Raw genomic sequence first — 17,903 nt, 5'->3', positions numbered from 1 at the left:
TATTCTGGAGTACTCCCATGTCATAATTAATAAATTACAGAAAGGCAAATTACTTTCTGGAGTAGGAAGGATATCGTAGGCCCAGTGTTGCAAAGTTTCTTGTGTCAGCTGAGGTAAAGTCATCGATCAATGGAAGCCAAACAGCCTTGATCAGCATCAGGGAGGATCTCCGTTGGTAGCAGGTGGCCCAAGCGGTCAGCGTGACCCTCCCCCGGGTCTCCCTAAGGACCGTGGGTGATCAGTCCATGTCAGTTAAAGCAGAGAATGACACTTATTCTGGAAGATTCTGTGCAGTTCTGTGGAGCTGTGTGTCTCACCCTGTTTTGCTTTAAGAACGTTTCTCAAAGCATTTTATTTTTAAAAGTCTGGCATCTAGACCCTCACCACAGGAATGAGGGCAATGCAAAGCTTAAAACAAATCAATAAGTCTATTTCTGCATTCGGGAATTGCCTAGCATCTCATTTAATTATTCCCATTGTGAGTGGAATGTAAATTACACTTCCATGACTCAGTGTGACCTGTCAGCAACAATCCGAGCTCTCTGAAATGGCTGGTGCTGCATTTTTTTTTTTTAAATCTTTTGCCCAAATGAGTTCAAAAGGATTGACGATGTCACCGAAACCATCTTTTTTTTTTATTGACAGCACCTTGAGGCCCAATCGCAAAGCCAGAAATGAACTACCATTATGCCTCAGTCCCGCCTTCTGTGTGAGGTGTACTGGGTATATATTTAGGTCAGAGGATGTGAGTTGTTGTTATAATCAACTAAAAATGTTTTTTGTTTCTTCTCTTAGAGGTGTTGCATTTCTAAGAATATACAGTATTACCACAGACATTGCTATTAAATTTCCATGTTATAAGCACGGCAGAACATTGTACGTTTTTGTAGCAGCTGTCTGTGTGGTTTATGAGTAACTAATTAATATTTCATGACACATGTTGTTTTGTTCACTTAACGTAATTGTGTAATCATTAAACACTTTCATTTTCAAAGATTAACAATTTGGTTCTTTTACCTAATACAGTGTAAGGATAAACAGTTTTGAGCATTTTTAATAATGTTTCACATAAACAAACAATTCATTTCATTAAGTTATCCAGATTCTTCTTTGTTATTTGGAAGATGGGTAATTTGGTCTAAGAAAATATTAGCATGAAGATTGCCCCTCACACACACACTCACACTCACACACACACAAACACACACACACTTAGATTCAATAGACGAATCACCTTTGAGGTGAATTTGGATTTTAAATTGCTCCATTCGTCACACTTAACTTGTGCTAAAGACAGATTGATGTTTGGGGGCCGAGCTGGGTTTTCCCAGGCTCCGTCCGTTACTCTAGTGTTAAGATTTCCTGACTCAACAGAAACAGCCTTTGTCTTGAACCGTGTAATATAACGCTGAAGGTTTATTAGGTTAGTTTGATGAATATGAACCGTGAACGTCTTCATGCGTTGGTCCACCTGTTCCCCCGGGAGCGTTGTCTGTCAGCCTGTTACGTTCGGAAGGGCCTCTTCCCTCGACCCAGACGTGTAATATGACTGTGTCTCAGGGGATGAAGTTTATACACACTCTGGAGCAGAATCAGGTCAGATCGCTGCTGTGTTGAGAGAATATGTATAGATATTGTCACTCAGCAACACAGAGGAGACCCAAGGAATCTGACAACTCAATGGGGGCGGCCTAGGTTACACTGTAAGCAGAGGTATAGATTCCTTTTAAATATTCAGCCGTTTGCTTGTCCTTTTGGAATCTGTTCCTCGTCCAGTTATTAGTGATGTATCACCGATTGGTTGATTTGATATGCGAGGGAGACGAACAGCCAATCGGTAACCAGAGACAGACATGATAGGTACACGTATGACATCTGTTTCCTCTTTGTGTGGACAATAACCTAATATAGAGCTATAATCACAGGAGCTGAGCGGTAGAACCAGAACCATTCCCTTCTCCAGATCTGAGACATTAGCAGTTTTAAAATGGAGAGTCATTGACAGTAATGAGTAGAGAGTTTCTTCAGAAACATTCGAGACTCGCGCAAGCCTGGTTAATGTGACTATTCACAAACTGCCGGGCTTTTGAATCGTCAACTGCTCTGCATCTGCTCTGAAGCTGTCTTCAAGAAAGATAGAGAGAGAGAGAGAGAGAGAGGATAAAGAACTCGGCTTTATGAATTTAAATTTACATTTGATCATAGGTTTTTATGTGGCCGTTTCATGGCGTAGTTACTCTTGTTTCTCACACTGTGGGTGGGCCAGTTTTTAATCTTACACTCCTTCTGTTCTGTCAAAAGTCTGTCGAACTTAACTGCTGAAGTTTCACGTGCGGAAGAGATCCAGGGATGGAAAAACGTCGGCGAAATATCCGCAATGTCATAAGACAGTCGAACCAGTGAGTGTAGAACCATATTAGCAGCTTAGATGTAAATCATGGCAGAGAGTTCAAACGGCTGTGACCATTTCTTTCCATGACATTGCGGGTGCTCTCTCTCTCTCTCTCTCTCTCTCTCTCCCTCTCTCTCTCTCCCTCTCTCTTTCCCTGTCTCCCTTTCCTTCTCTCCATAGCATCCAACCCAGCAGCCAGTCAGTCTGTTATCTTCAGCTGATGTGTTTGTGTTTGTGACACAGTCACAGAGCATCTGTTATTATGAGTGATCGAACATGCGTGCACATACACACACACACACATTCCAGCATGCCCAAGTAGAAATGTGTTCCCAAGGTTGAAGTTGAATCTGATCAGTCGTTAATGTTGTATTTTATTAATCACCATTTTCTCTGCTCAGTTAGTAAGATGTCCTTCTGGTGATTTGACTCTGGTACTTATTACATGATGTTACACCTTCTCACTTCCACATATAGCAGCTCCATTCGTCGCACATCTCCCTCACCCTCTACTGGTTAAAAGGGGGGGGGGGGGGGGAGTGTGTGTGAGAAAGTGTGAGAATTGATTTAAGGTTTTTTGATTCAGTGAACTGACAGTTTGAGTCAGGGTGAGGGGGGGGGCTATGTTCAGTTAAGTCGATTTCATAACATACAAGGGTGTGTAAGGTTGTTTGATGTCGCTCTTTGGTGTGACATATGTGCTTTTTTTTTCATTTTCTTTTTTTTTGAAGAGTGGTCTTTGATGCAGCGTTCTGACTTTTCAGTTCTCGTGCCAAATGCCGTTTGAGGTCCTTCAGGTATTTTTGTTTCATTGTCAGCATGTATAACAGAGTTGTATCTCAAGACCAAGACACAAGCATCACAGCATCACAGCAAAAAGCGAAGTTCCACCCCCCCCCTCCCCATAGAGGGAGATAAAGAAGAAGAAAGAGAATTCTCTTGCCTCCGAGTGAAAGAAAGAAAAGAAAAAAAAACATGTGAGATTTTAGAAGTTATGAGTCAGAGGTAGGTGGAGGAGGAGAAAGAAATGAGAAAGATGGCAGAAGAGTGAACAGAATTAATATTCCACTCTTTCCCCTCTGCCTCTTCTCTCTCTCTCTCTCTCTCTCTCTCTCTACTGCAGTGGTGCTTGTCTGGTTAGTCTGGAAACATTCAGAAGGGCTCTGTTTGTCATGAAAATAGTCTGTTTGGCAGTGGCTGTTGGGACAGTGTGGTTATTGTGAGGACTTTGGGAGCTTTCAGCACCTTGGACAGGGACACCCCTGCCCCCCGCCCCCCGCCCCCCTCCTCCTCACAGTGACTGTGCAAACATCTACCTCAGCCAACCCGACTGGCTGCTCCCAGCTCTCCCATCTCCCTGCCTCATGTTTAGAGGTCATGGTGTCCTTGTAGTCAGTGTTGTGTTTGTTTCTGTGTTGGTTTTAGCATTTCTGTATGCGCATCCATACTTTTTTCAGTCCATTGTGCCATATACCTGTACACACACATACAGATACATATACAGGTAGTGGAGTCTGTAGCAAGCCCCAATACTTTATTTGGCTATGACCCTGTTCTCCACAGAATGAGGAGCGCATTGCTCCTTTAAGAGGAGGGGCCACCCTGTAGTAACACACATGGGTAAAATCATGTCCTCAAAGGAGGAGGGGGGATGTTAGTCAGACACACACAGAGAAAAAGGCAGAAGCTGATTGTCTTGAATTCAGCAATTAGATAGATACATGTGAGGAGAATGATAATTGCTTGCTCCTGGTGGTCTATAGCTCCTGCAGTTTCATCTCTCTGTTTCTCTCTCTCTCTCTCTCTCTCTCTCTCTCTGTCTCACTATCCCTGTTTCTGTATGTATCTCTGTCTCTTTTTCTCTCTCCCTACCTCTCTCTCTCACTCTCTCTGTTTCTGTCTCTCTCACTATCCCCCCCTCTCTCTCTCTCGCTCTCTCTGTTTCTGTGTCTCTCTCTGTCTCACTATCCCTCTCTCTCTCTCTCTGTTTTGATTGGGGGGGGCATCAGCATACCTCATACAATCAGCTTATGGCAGAGAAGGGCGCTGTCTGTACACGGATGTGACATTAATAATGCAGGGAGGGGGCTTGTGTTTCCTGTTTAATCACCTTGCCACACTGCTGGGTTCCCAGGGGCCCACCCTCCCCTCAATGCACTGAGGGAGTCATCAGATCGGCTGGTGTCAGAGGGGCTCTGAGATTAGGCCCCTTGGGACTTGCAGTAGCCTTAGAGGGACGCTGCTGGGATTAAGACCCGGATACTGTCATCTGAGATCACAGTTTATGACAGATTAACTCGAGTTGAATGTACAGAAGGGGCTTAAAGATTGGCATCGGAAGTTAGAGTCGGACAGACAGATCGGTGTTTTTCGGTACATGCGGTCTATGACACGACGTAAGCGACTGTGAAATTATTTAAACGCTTTTATTTAGTATTCTCCGGCTGTGAATTAGGCTGAAGTAGGGAGCAGTTTATGGACATTAATCATGTTCGGAAATACGACTTTTAATTTTCTGGCCAGCTGCTCACCTGTATCAGAAGGGCTTCCCTTCCTAAACACAGTCAACGACGATGTTCGTTCAAATTCTCTTGTTCTGCTATCACCTGTGAAAACCCTACACAGATAAAAGTCTGTAGAGGGCTTGGAAGCTAATGAATCAACTTGAAATATCGTCGGTCTTTCTAGAAATTAATGCAGTGTTTTTTTTTGTTGGTCTGCCTGGCTATCGAATCATAAATGGGTAATTGGTTGGTGGACTACGGTATAATTTTTACAGTGGGTGACCGTCTACCGCGTGGCACCAAACGGTGGAACGCATGCGGCGTATACCGAGAGACTTTTGTACCCCCCCCAAGCCCCCCCCCCCCCCCCCCCCCCCGTCTCGTTTGCCTAGCTTCCCGCTCTCTCGCTACTCCGCCTCTTTTTTTCTCGCCAGAGTGGTCTAATGGGTAATTTTTTTTTTCTCCTCTGTTTTCTGCTCCAGGGAAGAGCGCTATAAATAAAGAGGACTTTTCATGGTCCATTCATGTGCGTTGAAATATGGTCTCCAAGCATACACACACTGTAGGGATGTGGGCGTCCGAACCAAACCCAATGGTTAAAGGATTGCCTCTTGTTCCTGTTGCCCTGTCTGCAGCTTAGTTGGTAAATATCACGACTAAACTTATGACCAGTAATAGAAGGGGTCATGAAAATTGTTATAATGATACATTTTGGCTTCTGCTGGTAATAATTCAGCTTTTTTCAGAAGCATAATCATATCTTTTCGATGAGTGCTGAATATTATTTGAGTCAGCAAGGCTTCAATGAATGCTTTATTGATGTGTTAAATTGAACTGAGAGTTGAAGTAATGCAACCATAGACTGAATAGTTATGAAATCAACCTTTACTGGGACCTAGGCTGTTATTATCCATCAACAGCCAATCAGAGAGCAGTGTTTTATCATGTTTAGACATTCCAAATGCTCCCTCATCGCACCTATGAAGACAACCAAAACAACACATTTGTGGAACAGCAATTCGATACTGTAACATTTTTTTTTTTTTTTATCAAATTCCTTTTGTGGTAGGGCTAGCCTAGCATAGCGATTTGCTGCTGGTGTCCACTTACAGTTTAGGTCAAGGAGTAAGAGAGGTAACGTGAGATTCGCAGTGCCGGGTTTCTAAACTGTCATCTTGATAAAGGTTAGCTTTCTTTTTTTTTTTTTGGTGACCTTGTCGTGGATCCACTTGTCATCTTTGCAGAGGAGAAAACTGTCAACCCATATTGCAGGAAAAAAAAACCCAAACTTTAAAATATCTTCACACCTCACATCCTTACTGTCAGCTTCTGCATATTGGAATCTTCCACGGGCTCTCATATCTCTCTCCTATAACGATCTGTTTGCAGTAATGCTTAAAACAAGTGCTTTTGGTTCTCAGATTGCTCTTTTGATAATGTGTGAAAATCTATACGGATATGATTTTTTGTGACATCTGAATCCGAGTCATTCTCTCACGTGTCTAGGGACTTTAGCTGCAGACTAACAAACGCTATGAAGTCTCAGAGTTATCACATTTTCACAGGTGTGTGTAGGTCCACTCTTGTGTGTGTAAAACGGGGGCTTGTGTGGGGAAAAAAAAAGGCGGCTTGTGGGTGTGATGGGAAGTCAAACGTGTTATCAGATAGTAAATGTTTACACGAACGGCCTTTCGCTTCGCATTGTAATTACATGACTCTGCTGGATCAAGCTAAATTGCTCCATTATATTTTTGCCTTGACAAAATATTTTACAAAGGATATCTTTGCGGAGCAAAGTGCTCTGGTTACCAGGGAGACGGTCTCTGTACTTGCTACTTATTCAGATCTTTTGAGGAGGGGAAAAAAAAATGGTTTGGTTGCTTAGTGCTTGTTTTTGTGTGAGACTGCATACTGTTGAATTATACACCGCATGTTGTAGTAAAAATGTTAATCAGAATGGAGAATATGCCTGTTCTGCTCTAATGTGTCAAATGAAAATCTTACCGTGTAAAAATACGAAATGTTACTAAAGAGGTGCATAGACAAATTGTTGTGTCTATGTCGTGCTGAGAAAACTCAACATTTGTATCATCTGCCACTCTCAGAGTATCTGCTCTAAGCATGTAGATGATTTTTAGCCCTGAGTTACAGTTATGAGTTACGAGTTATGACTGATCAGATTTCACAGCAGGGAACGAGTGATTATGGATATGCTGGATAAATATGAGGATTGCTCTGAAAGTCATGATAGCAATTCCAACTTTTAATTAAAACCTGTAATCCCCATCAAATACCTCAAAGCAAAGGAGAGCCAATCAGGGTGTGCGAAATTCAGCCAGATGGAATCAAAAAGGACACATTACTAATGAAGGCCTGACTTAAGAATGTTTTTAAAGGAATAAAGAGAAATGTTTGCAAGAGGAGAGAGAACTGGACCAAAATTAGGTCTACTATCAGGTAGGGGTGGGCGATATTTCGAATATACTCGATGTATCGTGGCTTATTATATGTGCAATGTAGTAAATATATTGCGAACATTGAATTGTCACAGAAATTGTCACGTGAATTTACTACGGCTTTCTCCCTCTAATGGGCACAAAAAGAAAAAAAAACTCACATTCATACATCACACACACTCACCCATCCAGACCACTCTCCTGGGTGAGTGTGTGTGACATATATAGGTGAGGCATGCGTCTTTGTACACTGGAAATATTCTCCAGAGTAGTACATCATCTGGGTAACTTGTGCATACTGCAAAATTTGTATTTTTCATGTACTGCATACTGCTTACTACTTTTCCATCAAGATTAATATTCGAGCAGTATGCAGTATAGAGTTTCGATCACAGCATATCTGAAGGCTCTGTCTGCAGTCTCACAGACTACACAGCACACCGACTTTACTCCATGACACACCCACTTCAGTACACGACACACGTCCTGTCACAGGCCCCTTACCAGAGCCCATCTGCATATCCTGTTTAGAAACTCTCTGCCCCTGACCCTAACCCCAGCCACAGCCCTGACCCTAGCCCTAACCGTAACCCCTAAACTCGGCTCTGTGAAGTGGCCGTGTCATGTAGTAGGCGTGTCGTGTAGTACTGTGTGTCTGCAGTTAGACCTACTTGATCTGGGGGGGGGGGGGGGAGGTTGGAGAGAGTGAAAGAAGTTAAGCGCCCAAGGCGAGTTTGTATTCGTATTCAGTTCAGTTGTGTTAAACTTAACTTGGTTGTGATTTTCCCCTTTTTGCATGCGAGTTTAAAATGGTTCCAATAGAAACCACTAATGAATATAAACAAGAATGTTTTAATGCAGACATATGTTGCAGGGACTACTAGAATCATCATACTGGTGTGATTGTATGCATCAAATGGTTAAATAGAGCATTCATGAAGTGCATTAGAGGAGATTACAAAATATCATATTGTGTATCATGATATAGCTTTAAAATATCGCAATATTATTTATAGGCCATAGCACCCATCCCTAAGTAGCCTGCAGCTCGTTTTTTTGATGGCTGACTATGAAATAATGTTGGTATCTGTCGCTTATATTGATCAGTGCCTTTGGACCAGTTTTCTAGCGTGATCTCGCTTGGGCTTCGCGGAAGCAGCTCTGTCTTCAGGTGAAAACCCAACACCAAACCCTAACATACCACTTAAATATTAGCACCGACTGAACTCAAATATTCTTTTTTGAACAGGTAGAAACATATAGCTTCTGTCGCACTGGCCTCCAGCAATCCTCCTCTACCCCACCTCTTGTCTTTATGTTTTCCTTTATGCACAGGGCCTCGTGATGTCACAACCATGATGCTTTTCCCTCTGCTTGCTTGACTACATGATTATGCCGTAGGTGGTGTTTCTTTATAAATAGCACACGCAAGTCAGTGTGTATATGTCTGTGTGTGTGTGTGGGGATGGGGGTGGGGGTGTGTATGGGTGTGTGAATGTATGTGTGTGTGTGTTTGTGTGTGTGTGTGTGTGTGTATGTAGGTATGTATCTGTGTTAGTCTGTGTGTGTGTGTGTGTGTGTGTGTGTGTGTGTGTGTGTGTGTATCTGTGTGAGTGTGAGTGTGTGTGTGTGTATGTGTGTGTTATATGCATATACACAGTAGCCTGCTTGGCATGATCATCACTACTCCAGTCAGTGATGAGAGCACTATTGAAGATGATCTGGCTCAGAGGGACTCGAGCGCTGTTTTTGTGTGTGTGTGTGTGTGTGTGTGTGTAATCTGCGCCAGCACAGCTGCTCTGGCAGATATGGAGAGTCCAAGCACAAGAGCCTTTGCAATGACTGCAATTACTAACAGCAGGACTGTTTGGTGTCAGTGCTTCCGGCAGCAGTAAGCTCACGAGGCGCTGCACTGCTCCTCTGCTTTTTGCTATCTGCCATTTTGGTTTGTTTGCTTGTTTGTTCATTCAGCCTTTTGTAGATGCTATGGTTTTCTGTCGTCTGGTGTAACGCAAGAACCGTGAGATGGTGGATACCTGTGACACAGCACTGTCTCTCTCTCTCTCTCTCTCTCTCTCTCTCCGTCTCTCTCTTTCTCTGTCTATCTCTCTCTCTCACATTCTGTAAATAATTCAGTGAGGGCCAGGTTTTGGGTTCGTGCATGTGTGTGTACGTAGGTATGTATGTCTGTGTGTGCATGCGTGCGCGGATGTGTGTGTGTATGTGTGTGTGTGTGTGTGCGTGCGTGTGCGCACGTGTGTATGTGTGTGTGTCTGTCAAGGCTACCTTTCTGTGGTGTACTCGAACTGTGGATTCTTGCTGTGTTACGCTAGAGTCAGACACAGACTTCAATTGCAGCATGACTCATATTTCGGGCCAGAATTCACCTCAGGCACAGATGCGGGATGTCAGCCAGCTCTAAGCCCTCCCGTTAGGCGCCTCTTTTCAAATGAAGGAAGACGGCAGAAAACCGCAGAGTCAAGCAGCAGATAGATATCAATGCTGAAGATTTTCAGTTCGTCCAAAACAGCCATTCTCCAGTCTAAGCCAAGCCACGTCAAAAGACACACTGGAACTCCTTTGGCTACAGAAGACCGAACCTAAAACAATACATTACTGATCCTGAATTTCATTGTGTCTGTTTGGTTAGAGACTTGATGTGTCTGTTTGTCACATACTGCTAGTAAACCCACACTCAGATGATGATGGTGGAAAAAGGGCTCTTGACTGGATGCTGCTGCTTTTCCCATGAGCGTCATGTTTGCTTATCAGTTTCCAACAGAAGCCGTTGTGAATACTGGGTATCAAGCTTATATTGAGTGGAAACGACACGCCAAGGTCACGTCGCCCTCTGTTGTGCTTCCAGTTCCTGTCTTAGGCCTTTAACTGCCACTACAGTCCCCCAGAGGAGCTCTGTCGGTCAACACCGACACGCTTTATATAATCCACGCAAATGATGAAAGGGTCTATTGTGTGTGTGTGTCTGTGTGTGTGTGTGTGTGCGTGAATGAGTGAGTGTTTTGTGGACGTGTGTGTGTGTGTGTGTGTGAGTGTGTGTTTTGTGGACGTGTGTGTGTGTGAGTGTGTGTGTGTTTTGTGGACGTGTGTGTGTGTGTGTGTGTGTGTGTGTGTGTATGAATGAGTGTGTGTTTTGTGGACGTGTGTGTGTGTGAGTGTGTGGTTTCGGGTCAACTCGACTACACTCCTCCTTAGGGAGCTTGTCTTCACCTGCTGTGAGCCTCAGTTTCAGCCGTCAGTTCATCACTTCGTTTGTTTGTCTCACATGCGACATTTCCTTTGTGCGCTTCGGTCTTAACAAGAACAGACCGTAATCTGTCAGAACCGGTGTGAATGCTCAACAGTGTGTCATTTCCTCACACAGTGTGTTTGTATAAAGATGCGGGAGAGGGAATATGAACAGGTCACACCAAAAGACGTTGGTAAACGGCGAGTGAAATCGGTGGAGTAGCTGTCTGACTTGAGGCAGCAGAATGGATTGCTGAGTCACTGTTGCTTCAGGAATAGGAATTATTTGACTGTGATAAAAAAATTTTCAAAAAAAGATGATGTGGTGAAGAAATTTCCAGACAGATTAAAAGCTGAACCACCTTTTGCGCTTTGATCGGAGAGAAGGTTAACGGGGCCAGCGTGAATCTACTGAATTCTGACTGTCAGCATTTCTTCAGTTCTCTCTCTCTCTCTCTCTCTCTCTCTCTCTCTCTCTCTCTCTCTCTCTCTCTCTCTATCTCTCTCTCTGCTTTCACCTAGTCCTTATGTGTGTGTGTGTGTGCACGTGCAAATGTGTTTGTACATGTTTGTGTACTGTTCCACTCCCCCACTCCCTTTATTGAATTACTTTTCACTGCATCACTGCCATTTCTAGCGGCATATTATGAGACAAATGAAATGACAAAGCTTCTTTGGAAAGCTTTTTCCCTTTTTTTTTTTTTTCAAATAAACAGGGCAGGCAAGTCAGTTCTACTCTTTCTCTGTCTCTCCACTCACCACTGGTCTTCTGGTACCAATGTAATACCTGTTCTGTCTATAAAATACCTGCACCTTACCCCATCATTCATCACCAGCTCTTGTTACCTCATTAAATGAAGTCCTTTAAGGTCATGTCTGCTAACTTGGATACGGAGAGGACCTCAAAAATCATCCTCTCCATTTCTGGAAATTTCTGCACATCCAAAACATCAATATAATGATGAACAGACTGCTGAGTCAGTCTCTGCCTACTGAGCGCAGGGACATGGCAAACAAACAACAAAAAAGAAACCCCCCAAAATTAAAAAAAAAAAAAAACCCAAACATGCTTGTTTTCGGCAGTACATTTCATATGAGGATGTCGTATGCAAATGAAGATGAATTATTCATTGCCTGATTGTGAATTATTCATTTTTTTTTGGGGGGGTGGCGTCATTTATAAAACCAAATTGGTCTTTTTGTGATAATTTGCAGGAGTTTTTTTTCTTTTTCTTTTGATCACTTAGAGCTCTGTGGCATATAGGAGATGGAGAATGATCTGTTTCTCTCTCGGTGTTCGGTGTTGTCTCTCAGAGACAGGCATTGGGAAGTGTTGTGTCTTTGCTGCAGTAGTCTCTCGTTGCCAAGCTCTAAACAGTCTGAGCGCTTGGCAGACTTCACCGATTCGAGCCGCCTATTCTCAACCGCCTTGTTAGGGCCCCTGCGAGCTGACTTGTTTGAAAAATTCAAATCGTCCAATTATATCACTTAGAGGTTTGGACGACGATTCCAAAAACCAGGCCAAAAGTTTGATGAGTAGCCAGATGTTTTCACAGACACCAATAAAAACTGCCCGGCGTTACTCCCCGCAGAACAGACAGTCAACGATGATCTAAAAATGAACGTTCAGCGTCTCCGTCACGCAAATCTAATAATGAACCAGGAAGGAGACTAGAAGACGATGAAAAGCTTCCAGTAGGAAATGATGGGGATTCTTAATAAGGCAGTAGGGGACGGAGCGTTCTGTCCTCGACGGCGCGTAATCAGACGGGAATCTGTTCCTCTCGCCCGCAGACTTGATCCAGGCCACCCAGGAGTCCAACGTGAACATCCCACAGATGGCGGACACCCTTTTTGAGAGGGCGGGCAACGCCAGCTGGATCGTGGTCTTCAAAGCCCTGGTCACCACGCATCACCTGATGGTCCACGGCAATGAGGTGAGAATCGACTTCGTTGCAGTACGTTTCTTTGGTCTCCTGAGATTCTCTATGTGTTTTTGCATTCCTTAATCAAACTATTACACTGTGCTCTTAACGTACATCTGTGTGTATGTGTGTGTGTATGTATTTCTGTATGTATGTATCTCTGCATGTATGTGTGTATGTATGAGTCTGTCTATATATCTATCTATCTGTCTGTCTGTCTGTCTGTCTGTCTATCTATCTATCTATCTATCTATCTATCTATCTATCTATCTATCTATCTATCTATCTATCTATCCATATTACTGCATTAATATATATTAAAGAACAACCTGTGTAACAGTTTGATTAAGGACATAGATAGATAGATAGATAGATAGATAGATAGATAGATAGATAGATAGATAGATAGATAGATAGATAGAGAGAGAGAGAGAGAGATTAAAGTGACCTGGTAAAGTGAGAGGAACTTTTTGGGGGTTTTTGGGGGTAGTAAAAAATGGTTATGTGCACAGCTGCTGCTTGCAGGGTTTTTAGACAGTTGCACTTCCTGTTCCCCTTCATCACAGCACAGCTTCTGCTTTCATTTGAGGGTTTGAATGGGGAGCTCTCCGTGGTACTGATTACTGATGGTAACGCTTTTGTCAAGCTCTCCAATACCGCAGAGCTGTACTGAAGTTCACAGGCATTTGAAGCAAACCCATTTAACCCACCTCGGAGTTATTGCTCAACAAGCTTTTATTACTGTTGAATATTCAACTATGTCATTGCGGCACGGTAATGGATGGCTTACCACAGTAGAAAGACTGCTAGAGGTTGTATACGTCTCCTCACTGTCAGTTTTCTCATCAAACACTCGAGGCCTATTGGTGCACGCTCAGTTCCAATCATTTATCCTGGCTTAGTCATAATATCCATTAAGTCAACAAAAGTACTGATGGGCAGACAGGCAGACGTTGCACTTCCTTCAGTGTGGAAGGAATTTGGCTTTTTTTCCCCAGTCCCAGTTATGTGGACAGTGGGGACAGAAAGTCAAACCTGGGAGCTGGGAGTGAGAGAGGTGAAGAGAGAATGGAGATTCTGAGTCAGGTCAGCCCCCCCCCCCCCCCCCCCCCCCCCCAAAAAAAAAAAAAAAACAGACCCAAAAACAAAAAAAAGAACAGACTCACTGATTGAGAGATGACTTTGAATGATGTCATTATGGAGAAGTCGAGTCTTGGGAGCAACTGAGGGAAGCTTATCTCTACGAGCATCAGCTGAGGGACGCAGAGCAGATAACGTCACCTTTAAAAACCTTTCTTCTCCCTTGTCCTCCCCTGTCTCCTAAAAATTGTCCTCAGGAACAATACATGTCGATTCTGTTTTTTTTTTTGTTTTTTTTTAAACGACGTTATCAAGGACATAAACAAATATAGCGATTGCCTCAAGCAAACCATTCGCCATTGAAGCCTTTGGGCGCTACCCATGCGTTTCCTAATGATCTTTTAAAGGAGACATGGCCGTAAATGCATGATTGGCTGGAGAGTTAGTGCCCCTGCCATATTTCCCAGGAGATCCCTTTGAAGGAAGGGTTTTCTTGGTCATAACTCTGAATCTGGAGGTGGATAAATCTGATGTTTGGATGGAAGAGAGGCACAGAAACAGCTAACAGAGAGAGGGGGAAAAACGCAGATACGCTTGACGCTAACTGGGCACATGTCTCGCCCCTCAATTCGGATATGACACTCACTCCAGCATTGAGAAGTCGAACATAAAAGTCTGTGCAAGTTTGTATTCACACAACGTAGACTGTTTGAATGAAAACATAGGGATATTTTTGAACGTTCATTCTTTTTGAGATGGTGGAAAGAGTAATTGGATTGTAGCTGTAAGCTAGGTACAGCATATTGTTCAATCTGTATGATGCTGTTTGTTCTAGCAGGATGAGTGTGTCCCCTTTTTCCTTCAGTAAAAAGAAAGAAGAATTTGTCATTAATTCTGAATCCCTGAATCTCTGACTCATTCATTTGCTGTATGCTTTTTTCTCTTTGATGTTAGCTCTCGTGATTACTCAAAGACTGATAATGATACACTCAAACACTTTTTAAAAGAATTCTGCTCTTTGCCAACACTGGAAATAGGATGTTGGTCCTTGTGTCTAGAAGATTCTCTAAGATGGCAGTGAAATCAAATAGAGTGCTTTTTTTCCCACAGGGCTTTGCTCTAACAGTGTTGAGCTGTGTGAAATTATACTAACACTTAACATTTGTGCATTAGCTGTGACGTTCTTGTGGAACAAATGTTAGTTGTGTGTAAATTCTGCTTGTAAATGTGCATGTCAGATTCTCTGAGATTATTTGACACAAATACACAGGTGATTTAAATGAAAGCAGCAGAAATAGGATGAAATGTGTAACTCGCTGCACAGCGTAAAATAACCGTGTTGACGAGGTATTTTGAAATAACTGCCACCTTTAGGCATTGACATCTTGTCCTGATTACAGTGTAACGGAGCAAAGTATTTCGGCGTTTCACAGACAGTTTGCATGAGTCATTCTGTTTTAGAATCGCCCTGAGCGACGGTTAAGTACAGATTGTTTTACTGGCAGTTACATAAGACCTGACCTTGTCCCTTTTCCTCCCCAAAACTTCTCTGGGAAAAGCTGTTTTTACAGAACAGTCTGAGGAAATGCTTCTCCAACACCATTCTGTCTGTGTTTGTTTTTCTTAGAGATTCATCCAGTACCTCGCATCCAGAAACACTCTTTTCAACCTCAGTAACTTTTTGGACAAAACTGGATCACACGGTGAGTGGCGTCGACTCCCCACGGTGACGGCTATTGGCTCCTGTGGAGGAGCAGCAGTTAAGACTCAGACGTGCAGGAGGAGGAGAAGCTGTTACTCACACTGATTCAAAACGACATCCATGGCTATTTAAGCGCTCTCTGTGGAGATCAAAACCTGTCATTGTAAATCGTTACAAATCACACACAAATTACAAATGACAAACCCCCCCCACACAATTTTGTGTTTGATAAAACAAATGCATAGCATTTGGAATGTTGTTGCATAATTGCATGATTTATATGTGTACATTTTCTTTTTAATGTGATTTTCATTTGTCTTGCCATAGGCTATGACATGTCGACGTTTATCAGACGCTATAGCAGGTACCTGAATGAGAAGGCATTCGCATACAGGCAGATGGCTTTTGACTTTGGTCGAGTAAAGAAAGGGTAAGATTAAATCTCCATTCTCTCCCTCTATCTATCTATCTGTCTGTCTGTCCTTCTATCTATCTATCTATCTGTCTATCTATCTATCTATCTATCTACCTATCTATCTATCTATCTATCTATCTGTCTGTCTGTCTGTCTGTCTCTCTGTCTATCTATCTGTCTGTCTGTCTGTCTGTCTGTCTATCTATCTGTGTCTACTCTCTGCCTCTCCTCCTCACTGTCTCTCCTGTGCCCTTGCAGTGAAGTGTTCCCCATATGACTGGAGTCCACTTGTAAATGCATTGTTTAGAAATCGAGGACACAGTGCAGTGTGGGAGAAGGCAGTGCACTTCTGCTCCCAGCGTGTAGCTTTCTGATGGGAGCAATTATTTTCGCAGAGTCTCTCTCCCTGACAGTTTCAGCGGTGCATGTATCCCAATGTTTATTCGCTGTCTCTCTGGACGTATCTGTCATAAGAGAATATTCACAGCTTTCCGAGGCTATGACTCGGTACCGGGCCGAGGTGTGTTCACTTCCCAAATGGCCCGCGACTGGAAGCTGTCACCACGCGTGTTTGCTAATGGAATTCACTTGGACGTTAATGCGCGCCACATGTTAGCCCGGTAGCGACGACGTCACCGCTCTAAATAAACCAAGGCTCCGTCTTCAGGCCCCTGAGCTTTCAACGTGTTCCATTACTCAGCTTAATATTTCCTACCGCGCTAAAAGGCACCAGCTCGTGATTGCCGATACAGGGTGGCTGTAATGAATCTTTAGTTGTAATTGAGTGGGTACGGAGACGTCTGAGTGTCTGTGTGTTTCAGGGCTGACGGCGTAATGAGAACCATGTCCACTGATAAACTGTTGAAAGGAATGCCCACACTACAGAGCCAAATCGACGCGCTCCTGGAGTTTGACGTAAGTTCGACTCTCAAAACCTAACGTCACGGCCCATAATACCTCAACACTGACAAATCAGTGTCATCATTATGCTACTTATAATAGTTCATTTTTTCATATCCTAGAAGTTTAATTGTTATGTTATCATGGGCTACGTTTGGAGGCTGATTTTGAGTCTGGATTTGAGCCTGAAATGAGAAGAGGCTGTCTAAAAAAAAAAGAACAGTATAGTTTTATAAGATGTCATTGTGGTGATATGTGGTTGTGGTTGACTTTTATTTTCTTCCTTTTTTTTTCCCTACAGGTGCATCCAAAAGACCTGGTCAACGGAGTCATCACCGCTGCCTTCATGTTGCTTTTCAAGGATTTGATCAAATTATATGCTTGCTATAATGATGGAATTATTAATCTTTTAGGCAAGGGTTGTTTTTCCTTTTTCTTGTAGCTGCAACCCCCCCCCCCCCCCCCCCCCCCCAATAATAATGATGTTTTGGCTTAAATATTTTGTAATCACATGATTTTCTTTATGTGTTTTTGCTGGGACTAAAAACAGGTAACAAAATGACATTATCACTTTCTCTCTCTTAACAGAAAAATTTTTCCAGATGAAGAAAGGACAATGCAAAGATGCCCTGGAAATCTATAAAAGGTTTTTGACCCGAATGACAAGAGTTTCAGAGTTCCTCAAAATTGCAGAGGTGAGAAAACAGCGCATGGTCACTGACTCAGTTCCAAAGACATGAGTGGTGAAGCAGTATTATGTGAATCTGTCTACTGCATCTGAATAGAAGCTAACAAAAATTTTTTTCTCTCTTTTTACAGCAAGTTGGCATTGACAAGAATGATATTCCAGAACTTACTCAGGTAAACTTTACAACAGGCTCTTTGTTTCCTGATATTCCCATTTTCCCATGAGATAATAAACTCACCCCACCGTAGTACTAACATCGCATGTAAGTGTTGTGGTGTCTTTTAACATGGTGTTGCATGCGTTGTGGGCTTAGCCTACAAATCCCAGAAACCCCAGCAGCAGTCTCAGCCAATCACAGTGCCTCCCCCTCCACACACACACCTAGTCCTGGACTGTGGCCAATCTTGGCCAATCACAGACATTCATGTGCTGAATTGACAACTCCATCCACCTATCACAACGGATTGCTCATGGATCCATTCTGTCCTCCATGCGGCCAATGACTACTGCTGCTACGCTGGTGATTGACAGACTCTATGCCCCCTTTCTTCTTATTCCAGAGATGCAGGTTGATCTCACAGGCTGAGAGTGTGAG

At 43.1% G+C, this 17,903-nt stretch overlaps 1 protein-coding gene across 1 annotated transcript in view; it reads left to right on the top strand.

Annotated features, from left to right (window-relative positions):
• snap91a (synaptosome associated protein 91a) overlaps nucleotides 1–17,903 on the top strand; it is a 36,324-nt gene that overhangs the window by 1,299 nt on the left and 17,122 nt on the right. The window contains exons 2-8 of the mRNA XM_030784560.1: nucleotides 12,393–12,535; nucleotides 15,231–15,306; nucleotides 15,633–15,735; nucleotides 16,542–16,635; nucleotides 16,922–17,033; nucleotides 17,209–17,315; nucleotides 17,440–17,481. Coding sequence (XP_030640420.1) covers nucleotides 12,393–12,535; nucleotides 15,231–15,306; nucleotides 15,633–15,735; nucleotides 16,542–16,635; nucleotides 16,922–17,033; nucleotides 17,209–17,315; nucleotides 17,440–17,481 — 677 coding nt within the window. The remainder of the gene's footprint in view (nucleotides 1–12,392; nucleotides 12,536–15,230; nucleotides 15,307–15,632; nucleotides 15,736–16,541; nucleotides 16,636–16,921; nucleotides 17,034–17,208; nucleotides 17,316–17,439; nucleotides 17,482–17,903) is intronic.

Source organism: Chanos chanos, chromosome 9 (genome assembly GCF_902362185.1).
Source record: "Chanos chanos chromosome 9, fChaCha1.1, whole genome shotgun sequence".
Taxonomy (NCBI): Eukaryota; Metazoa; Chordata; class Actinopteri; order Gonorynchiformes; family Chanidae; genus Chanos; species Chanos chanos.
This window is presented reverse-complemented; position numbering and strand designations above follow the sequence as displayed.